Raw genomic sequence first — 9,788 nt, forward strand, 5'->3', positions numbered from 1 at the left:
TCAAAAAACTTTTAGCCACACTCAAGAATATTAAGCAGTATCTTTGAAGAAATTTTAAGTTTGACTTGCTATAACCTTTACTGTTTATGTCAAAAAAAGATAAGAGTTTATTTTTTAAGCATTGGCAAACCTCCTTTGTTCAAATTTTCCTGTAATAAATTAAAAATATTTAAACTAAAAAAATACCTTAGTATAAGTTTTACAAAAGCATATATTATTGTTAAAATTGCTACATTTATAAATATTTAAAAGCTAACATAAATTTAAGTAAAAAATAAGTATGAAAAAAACATTGATTTTTGACAATGGTGCCCACACTTTGAAAGTTGGCCAAGGAAAACAAGAAGTAAAGTTAGTTTGTTACAAAGATTATTTTAATGTTGATTTTTTTTTGTTTTTTAGTTCGTTTTTAGTGGATTATTCACTGTAAAAGTAAACAAGTAGTTTTTACATTAAACCAAACTGTTTTTTAATCTTTGCTATTTTTAGTTGACATTTTTTTAAAGAGTTTTTCCAAACGGCAAGTTTCGTGCCAAGAATGACAGAAAAAAGGATTTCTTGTCTTCAGAGCTGAAAGATTGCAAGGATTTTTCAAGTTTGTTTTACCAGCTTCCTCTGCACAAGGGTTACCTTTTAAATTGGAGCCTGCAGAAGAATATCTGGGAGTTTGTGTTGGGCAAAGAAAATCTTGATGTAAGCACTTTTTACCCTTGTTTATATATTTTATACAACAGCGTAAAGTTTTAATTGAAAAACATTTAGTTTAGATTTAGTTAGATATATTTATGTAATAACCAAAGTTTCGAATATATTTTAATGGATCTGGAAGTTGCATAGAATTAACTTATCAAATCAATTTACTTAAAACATTTTGTTTTAATTTTCAACTAAGCATAAATTTTTTCTACTTGAAAAAATTAGTACCACATTAAATTATCTTTTCTGTAACATGCACTATTTAAGTTGTTTATTATGTTAGTAGAGTTTTACCAAAATTTAAGTAGAATTTGTCAAAATGCTGTAAAAGTATAATGAGTTTTGCTAGATTCGGTTTTTAGTTATCAATAAAAATTATTTTCTAGTTAACTTTAAGGATTTTTTATACAAATATGAATTATAACCAATTTTTAATTCATTATAAATCTTAGTTTTTAATCGTTAATATGGACAAAATGAGCTATGTTTTTTTTGCAAGTTTCAATTGTTCAGTGATGAACAACTTCAAATCATTTAATTGTACAAATATTTTAGAACCATAGTTGTGGTACAATTATTACTTGCAATAATCAATTGTCACTTCTATAACTTTTTCAGGTTGACACAGAGGATTACAACATGATTTTAACAGAACCTCAATGTAACTTCAAGCTGAACCAATCTGACATGAGCGAGGTGTTGTTTGAAGAATTCAAATTTCAAAAAGTTATCAGAACAAACGCCTCCATGTTGGCCAATTTAAAGGTTGTTATCACGCTTTTTATGGATTTTATAAAAGTTGCTTTGCTTTTTTTAACCAACTTCAAGTGGTAGTTAAAAAAATAAGATACTTTAAAATTCTTTGTTAAAATATAGTTCATAGTGCACTTAAAAAAGTTTGATTATTTCTATATAGCTCATTAAATCTAACATAGTACCAACTTTTTATTAATAAAAATTGTCATATTTATAAAAAAAATTTTTTTTTTGTTGTTTGATTTATTTATTTTAGAAAAGTTAATAGTTTCACGTAGTCTATGTAATTTTCTATAAAACTGACTTAGTTTGAAATAAAAGCACAAATAAAAAAAGAATAACTTGCTATCAACAAAGTTTTTTTATTTTTAAATAGTAAGATCTTAAAAAATATATAAACCTCTTCCTATTAAAATAGAGGTTTTTTAAACTAAAAACCTAAACTTTAAGCTATTTTTTATTATTAAAAATAAAGATTTAAACAAAAAAGGTTGTATAAAGTTCAATTAAAAGTTTTTTTTATCAAAACTACTTTGTTTTAAAAAAGCTTTCGTATCAACTAACTAAAAATCATTGTAAAAATTTAAAAGATAAATGCTTATTAACAGTAATAGGAGGCATTTTTATAATAGGTTATTGATTTCAATGTAACTTAATTTTGTTTAAAATGTTAACCAATATAATCTGCAGTATTTGAATTGGTACATCAGGAAGTAAAGTAAACCAAAAAAAACATCTTGTTTAGCTTAACAAATAAGCAAAATATTTAATTGAAAAGGAAATTAGATTCTTAATGTACCATTAGTTTCAGAAACTAGTTACAGCATAATATACATATGTTTTAGCCTGGTATATATATATATATTTTTCAATTTCGTTTACCTGTTGTTGAATTTTCAGCTTCGCGTTTCTCATTATAAATAATTTACTTTTTTAAGATAAATAATTGTCATCAGTTTGTGAAATCGATGCCCGGGGAAAGGTGCTCGGTCATAGTGGATTCCGGATACTCGTCAACCCACATCGTGCCTTACTTCAACAACAAAAAAGTGGTGGAGGCTCTCACCAGGTAGGTTGTATCATAATTGTAACTTTATAATCGAAAAGCATTTATAACTATTTAGCTTGCCCCAAAACACATCTATCATTTTTTTAAATTTTTGATTATCAAATTATGTGCATGGAAACCTTAAGCACCACAGGAAAAAAAAAGTTGCATGAAAAAAAAAATTATGATATATGTTTTTTTTTTACAAAGCTTCAACATAAACAACTTTTTTTGAAACTATTTTATGTTAACAATTGGAAAAGAACTTGAGAAAAGTGAAGTACTTTAAATAATAAAAGAACCTGCTCTTTAAATCTTTTTTATGTTAAATTGTAACAGTATTTAATTATGTTAATATTTGCTATTCAAAAAGTTATTTTAAGTAATTTATACTACTTTTTAAGCTTATTTTGCAAACAATGTTTTACAAAAAGAGCTCATCATTTCTTATAAAACTAAATTTCCTATTCAAGTAGAATGCAAAGTAAAAATAAAATAAGTGTACATTCTCTTAGAACTTTAAACAAAATTAGGATCAGGTGGGTCTGGGTCCTTTTTAAATCAAACAATTAAATAAACTGTTTTTTTAAATCATAGTAGTTTTTTTTAATATGTAGCACAAACCTATTTTTGATGTTATAAGCTTTATTGTATTTTGTTTATAACATATTTTAAAAAAACCTTTGCTGTATACTTTGTTTTTCTATTTATTTTTGAACCAGTTTGTAATAACTGACTATATCACGTTAACATAACATGTTAAATGTTTTTTTATCAAACAGTTAACTTTTATTTTTATCAATATCTGCTGTTTGATGTTGAAAACTTTACTGAGTCCACTTACTGTTTTAAATTATTAATTTAGATGTAAAGTATTATTAGTTTCTAACTTTTATAATTATGTTGAATCTACTATGTATATTTCCATACTTTTTAATTGTACCAAGTCCGGTTTATTATGTCGTCATAGGGAGCAACAATAACCACCCAAATGATTAATTTTTATAGAAAATAACTACACGTTGAAGTATTTTGTTTTTTAATCTAACTAATAATACAATTGAAATGATAAGCATGAGGGATAATTATATTAAATTTAACTTACGTCGCTCCTGACACCTCACAACGTCATCATATGTGACTTGGGACTGTGTGACTGTTTAATAAGCTTTACGTTGTTGTGTTATTTTGGTTTATTTGGTAAACATATATACATTTTCAAAGTCGTAATAAAATAAGCCATATTTATTTATTTGTATTAGTAAAATATTATTAATATTTAGTAAGAGTTAAACCCAAGCGTTTTTTACTAGAATCGATATCGGAGGAAAATTTCTGACGAACCATTTGAAAGAGTTGGTTTCGTATGGTCAACTACAAGTTATGGACGAAACTTATGTCGTGAATCAGGTCAATTAATAAACTTATTTGCCAATTTGTTTGCAAAATTAAATTTTAATTTAAACAAAACTAAGTTTTTTAAGCTGTGAATTTGCTTTTACTTTACAGTCACCTCTCGCGAATCTACGCACTCTTGTCTAGTTACGCATTTTAAAATTCTTAAAAAAAAAGCTTGAAAAATTTCTAATATTGATTTAGTTTGTTTAGAAAAGTAATAAAAGAAAAGAGATATTTTGTTGTAAAGTTTAGAAATTATAAAAAGTAGGGTCAAAACACTTAATACTAAAAGTAGGTCAAAAAGTATTACACAAAACTTCAGTACCACAATTTTATTTTTGTAATATATCAGTACAAGTTCTAAGAAAGTTAAGATATTTTCTATAAACTTTATGTTAGTTTAGGTGTATCAAAGAAAACTTCGAAAGCTCTACGTAAATTCTAACAAGTTGAAAACATTCTATGTATTAAATTTTAAGATTTAAAAGTAATTGACTTATGTGCTGTAAATAAAAAAAAACAAGAATTTATCATAACTATTTGATGATCTAAAATTCCAAATGTGTTTATCATTTTGAAAATATTTTTTTAGATGAAAGAAGAGTTGTGTTTCATGTCGACTGACTTCAAGGGAGACATGAAAAAATGTTACTCCAAAGACATCGACGAACTCATCAAGTATTACAGACTTCCCGACTTCACCAAAGTGCACAAGGGATACTGCATTGTAAGTTTGATAACATTATTTAATTTTGTTTACTTTTTTTTTTTGATTTTTTACCTTTTTAGTGTTAAAATAAATATAGAGATAATTTTCATATTGGTTAGAAATTTTAATGGTTATAATGTTTTAAGTTTTGAAAATTATGTTTATTAAAAAAAGCACTATTAAAGACTTTTTATTACTCTTTGCTGATGATTTTTTTTTTCAATTTCTGATAAAACAATTAATATTTTATTTTACATTTTCCAAAGTTTTTTTTTTTGCTTTTAATGAACATTAAAGCAAAGATTCAAGTTTTTCATGCACTACGCTTCAATAAACTTATTATTATTTCTTTAAATAAAAAATTATTTATGCAGTTGTCCTAAATACAACTATTTATAAAACCTAAGTTATTAGCATTTCCAAGTTTTTTAATGTTTTGAAACACTAAGTCTATTATTAATTGTTTGTGTATTTAGTTATTTCAGTTCATTTTCGATTTAATTTTGATCACTTAAGTCAACTTTCTTCTATAAATTATGTTATGATTGCAATAAAAAAAATGTAATTCTATTGTTTACTTCTTTCCTCTTTGTTGTATTTTGTATTCAATCACTTTTGTATTAAATATAATATATTTGAAAGATGATTTAAAACGTTCTATTAACATCTGTTCAATGATGAAATTCTTTATTTATAAATTTATTAACTTAGTTGCTGGTGCAAGTTTAGAGTAAGTAATTATGTTAAACTTTCTGTTATAAGTATATAAAATTCTCGTTATAGTTTTTGCTTTCTAAAAATGATAATGGTAATATAACAGACAGCAAAACGAATCGCCAAACGATGTAAAAATTAACTTTACAAAAGAACTCAGGGTAGTTTTATCCAGCAAAATATAATATTATTTGATGTATACATAAAACAACTGCCAACATAATTAGTTTGTTTAATAATTATGTGAGGTTTTTTTTTGTGAGTATGTATGAGTCATTTTATTTATTTTTTATTTAAGTATATGATTACCGTAATGATCAGTTACTCTATTATAGTCTTAAATAAGTGGCTAACAAAAAAACTGATAACACTTAAGAAAAAATATTGTGCACTAAAAATTAAATAAAAAACAGATTAAATCAAAAGATTGACATTGCGATTTATTCTTGTATCGGTAAAAAGTTTTTAATTTTTTTTTATGTCGAGTTGTAAAGATATTTTTCATTCAAAAATTGATGAAACAAGTATAAAGTATTTAAAATAAATACAAAAAATCAATTAACTCTAAAAAAAAATAATAATAAAAATATATATAAAGTATTTAAAGTAGATACAAAGAATCAATTAACTCTAAAATAAAAATAATAATAAAATATATATAGTATTTAAAGTAAATAAAAAGAGTCAATTAAATATAGAAATAAAAATAATAAAAAAAAATATATGTAAAGTATTTAAAGTAAATACAAAGAGTCGATTAAATCTAAATTAAAAATAATAAAAACAAATATATAAAGTATTTAAAGTAAATACAAAGAGTCGATTAAATCTATAATAAAAATAATAAAAACAAATATATAAAGTATTTAAAGTAAATACAAAGAGTCGATTAAATCTATAATAAAAATAATAAAAACAAATATATAAAGTATTTAAAGTAAATACAAAGAGTCGATTAAATCTATAATAAAAATAATAAAAACAAATATATAAAGTATTTAAAGTAAATACAAAGAGTCGATTAAATCTATAATAAAAATAATAAAAACAAATATATAAAGTATTTAAAGTAAATACAAAGAGTCAATTAAATATAAAAATAATAAAATAAAAATATTAATTATATGCAGCAGGACAGCAAGGAGGCGGCGAGGATGATGCGGCCCGGCAACCAGCACCAGGTCGTCAGGATGAACTCGGAGAGGTTCCGGGTCCCCGAGCTCCTCCTTCACCCCTCCGACATCGGAGTTCCGCAAGCGGGGATTCCCGAGGCCGTAGTGAGATCGATCGAGAGGTGCCCCGCAGGTTTGTGACGTCATTTAAGGATTTAGATGGAACTTGTAAATATTTTATAGATTTTAAGTAATAATAGTTCAAGTTGAACAGTGAAGACGTTTTTTTTATTTACACAATTTTTTTCAATTGCTATTGAATGGATTTTATTATTTTCGTTGGTCAAATGAGTAAATGATTTTTTTTTTGTAAATATGGTTTTTAAGTATCTAAAAAGTTTAGAATTTAATTTATAAACAATAAACTTTGGGTTTTACGATAAAGTTTATAACTAAGGTTTAATTGCCTTTAAAATTAGCAGTCCGAATTAAATTATGAATATATACATGGGAAAACATATATTTCTATGAAAATGTTTTTTGTGTGGCAGATTAGTTCAAAAACTTTACATCAAATGTTAAGAACTTTTCATTAAAAAAAATACTTGAAACAAAATTTTGACATATTTAAAATAATGGTTTATAGCACGGTGTTCTAAAAAATTATCGCCCACTTGGCAGACATTATCAAATAATTGCCTCATTAGTTATTGATTGCTTAATTACTTTTTGTTTCCCTTACTAGTTACTATTTCCTTCTTACAGCCGAGAATCACCCACTTTAAGAAATTTGGTCTGTAGTATGGTCAGTAAATCGTTTTTTAGTTTTTAATTTTTATGTAAAAAAACAGCGGTTTTACTAAAATATATCAATATGCTCAAAAATATCAATGATTGTCGTTAATATTCTTTAAAAATATATGAATTTTTTGACTATTTTCTTCTGCATATAAAATGTTAGGTACTTGATTTTCTTCATCAAGTATTGATAAAATAGGTTAAAAAATATTTTAATATTTTAGCTTTGTTTAGTTGAAGTATATTTTTATTAACAAAATAGAAATAATAATATAAAATATACAAAGTTAGCAGACTTTTTATAAAAACAAACTTTTCTTATGTTTAAATTGAATTTCTTTGAAATAAATTCCTTTAAAACTGCAAAAAGAAAAGTTTTTGTAAAATTAAAATGTTTTCTATTTAGTTTTAAGTTTTCATAATTGTCATTTAAATATTTAAATATTTCTCTATCATAAATAATGAAGTTATTGTATGTGTTCTTAGGTCTTTAAAGCAGTAGTCTTTAAGGTGCTCTCGAAACTTATTTATGGGTGCAAAAATTTTTAGGGAAACTTTATTTTTCAAGCGATAAAGTATTTTTAAAGATTAAAACTAAATAAATTTCGCCTAGGTAATTTATTATAATTATGTTTATTTACTTTTTGGTACGGATTTGAACACTGTTTTTGGAATTTTTCTCATATTTTCATTTACCTAATTCAGAGGTTGGCAAACAGTAGCTTGTGAGCATGAAAATATGCCTCGCTACACCAAAAAGTTGTACGCTAGATATTCTGGAGCTTTTAACTATGAGTAAAAAATGAAACTTGCAGGACATATTTTGTGGGCTAGTACTTAGGAACTTACACTAAAAGTTCTCATAGTTGATAAGAAATATGAAACTTACGCTAGATATTCTAAGAATCGTGTTAAAGAGTAAAAAAATGGTTCCACCGCTAGGGGCAAACAAAACTACAACTTGAGTCCCACATAATTTTTGTTTTGCAGTTTATTGTGCAGAGGTCATCTTAAAGACCGCTGGTGTAAAGTGTTTAAAACTGAAGTTGAAAATATTAACAGCAAGGTTAACTCTTTGAACAGTAAAATTCATGTTTCCTAAAAAAAAATTTAAACTTTTTACATGAAACATTTTTTTTTTCAGAAGTTCAACCGGAAATGTTCAGGAACATCGTGTTGGTCGGAGGCAACTTCAACATACCCGGATGCAAGGAGAGAATAGAAGCGGAAGTGAGAAAGTTGGCTCCCCACCACTTCAACGTGGAAGTTCACCTTCCTCGCAAGTTTGTTGATTGTCCACTGTTTGTTGAATAAACCCTCGCGTGCGAATGTTTTGAAGATAATTTTATGTGTTCAATAAATTTTGCACGTTGTGCTGTGGTTGAAAACATGCCAAATCTACTTACGAATCACTATTTTGTGTGTTGCTCCAAGTTGCCTGAGAGATTTCAAACTCTTACAGCTGTTTGTTCTGTTATGTTGATTCAGTTAAAAATATAATCAATTTTAATCAAAAATTTAATTGCCTTCACATTTTAAATAATCAACTACAACTACTGTTCGAGCCTGACAGGCACACGCTTTCTTACAAACCTTTGTTTTACAAATCAATGCAATTTGAACATAATGGAATTTAATTACTTTTGCAAACAGCCCGGTAACGTACGCGTGCGAAGGCGGCCAGGAAATAGTGAAGAGCAGTAAAATGTGGGTGAGCTGCAAGGAATACGAGGAACAAGGCATGAATATTTGCTACGAGAGGTTCGGACACATATGAGTTGAATGTGGAGATGAAAGATGATGTCTTTTTATTGAAGTGTATTAGTGAGTAGTAAGAACTAGTTTTTTGCTGAGTTTCAACGGTTTTTACCTTGGTGGTTTTTAAGTATTAAGTCTAGGGAAAATAACTTAGCTATTAATTTTTTTTTGTTGCTGTTTAAATTTTTTTTGCAAAATGTATATTTTTATAATTTTCTATTTGATACTTTCGATTTTTTAAATGCTAGCTAATTTTATTGGACGTACCTTAAAACTAACAAGTATAACTTTTTGTTGGTGGGTCTGTTTAAGTTCAAGATTTCAAAAATAAACAATTTAGTTAGTTTCTCTAAAATCCATTAATTTATTTAATTTTATCATGACATTAAGTTTAAAAACTTAAGTAAGCATATGTTCTTTTTAATTCCTAATATTAAATTGCTTTAAAATTTATAAAATGCATGCAGTTTAATGGTTATAGAAATATTACTTGTGCAAAATTAAAACACACAAAACTTTTAGAAAACATGTTCTTTTCGTTTGAATTAAAACAATTTTTTTTTATAATTTACAACTCATTGGTATAAGTCAAACTCATTGACATTTTATTTATGCTAGTGTTCAAAAAATTGTTTAAAAACATTATAAATATTTCTTAAAAACTACTTTGTAATATGAAATGCTTTGATGTGTATCTTAAATACCATGTGTTATAAAACAGCTATCTTTGAATATAAAACTTTACTATAATATGTCTATTGAAAGTTATTTAATTTAGGTAAGGTAAAGTATATAAAAT

The 9,788-nt window shown here is 25.6% G+C and overlaps 1 protein-coding gene across 3 annotated transcripts; it reads left to right on the forward strand.

Moving 5' to 3' along the window:
• The first annotated feature begins 249 nt into the window (after positions 1 to 249).
• On the forward strand, positions 250 to 9,444 carry LOC145840490 (actin-related protein 6-like). 3 transcript variants are annotated; one of them, XM_082947764.1, is made up of 9 exons: positions 250 to 351; positions 507 to 693; positions 1,315 to 1,461; positions 2,409 to 2,521; positions 3,814 to 3,910; positions 4,491 to 4,625; positions 6,452 to 6,626; positions 8,376 to 8,514; positions 8,885 to 9,444. In XM_082947764.1, the coding sequence occupies exons 1-9, from the start codon at positions 281 to 283 to the stop codon at positions 9,006 to 9,008; spliced, it is 1,188 nt and encodes a 395-aa protein (XP_082803890.1). In that variant the 5' UTR covers positions 250 to 280; the 3' UTR covers positions 9,009 to 9,444. The 3 variants fall into 3 exon arrangements, with proteins under 3 accessions (XP_082803890.1, XP_082803892.1, XP_082803891.1); XM_082947766.1 differs by having other exon boundaries at positions 8,379 to 8,514; XM_082947765.1 differs by having other exon boundaries at positions 6,455 to 6,626.
• Positions 9,445 to 9,788: the final 344 nt, after the last annotated feature.

This window comes from Thalia democratica, chromosome 7 (assembly GCF_965202585.1).
Source record: "Thalia democratica chromosome 7, ktThaDemo2.hap1.1, whole genome shotgun sequence".
NCBI classification, from domain to species: Eukaryota; Metazoa; Chordata; class Thaliacea; order Salpida; family Salpidae; genus Thalia; species Thalia democratica.

Bases quoted from the DNA above. Each gene is read 5' to 3' on its own strand.
- LOC145840490 (XM_082947764.1), top strand. From the start codon at position 281: ATGAAAAAAACATTGATTTTTGACAATGGTGCCCACACTTTGAAAGTT. The intron at 694-1,314 runs GTAAGCACTTTT...TAACTTTTTCAG, and splicing joins TGGGCAAAGAAAATCTTGAT to GTTGACACAGAGGATTACAA. The intron at 1,462-2,408 runs GTTGTTATCACG...AATTGTCATCAG, and splicing joins CCATGTTGGCCAATTTAAAG to TTTGTGAAATCGATGCCCGG.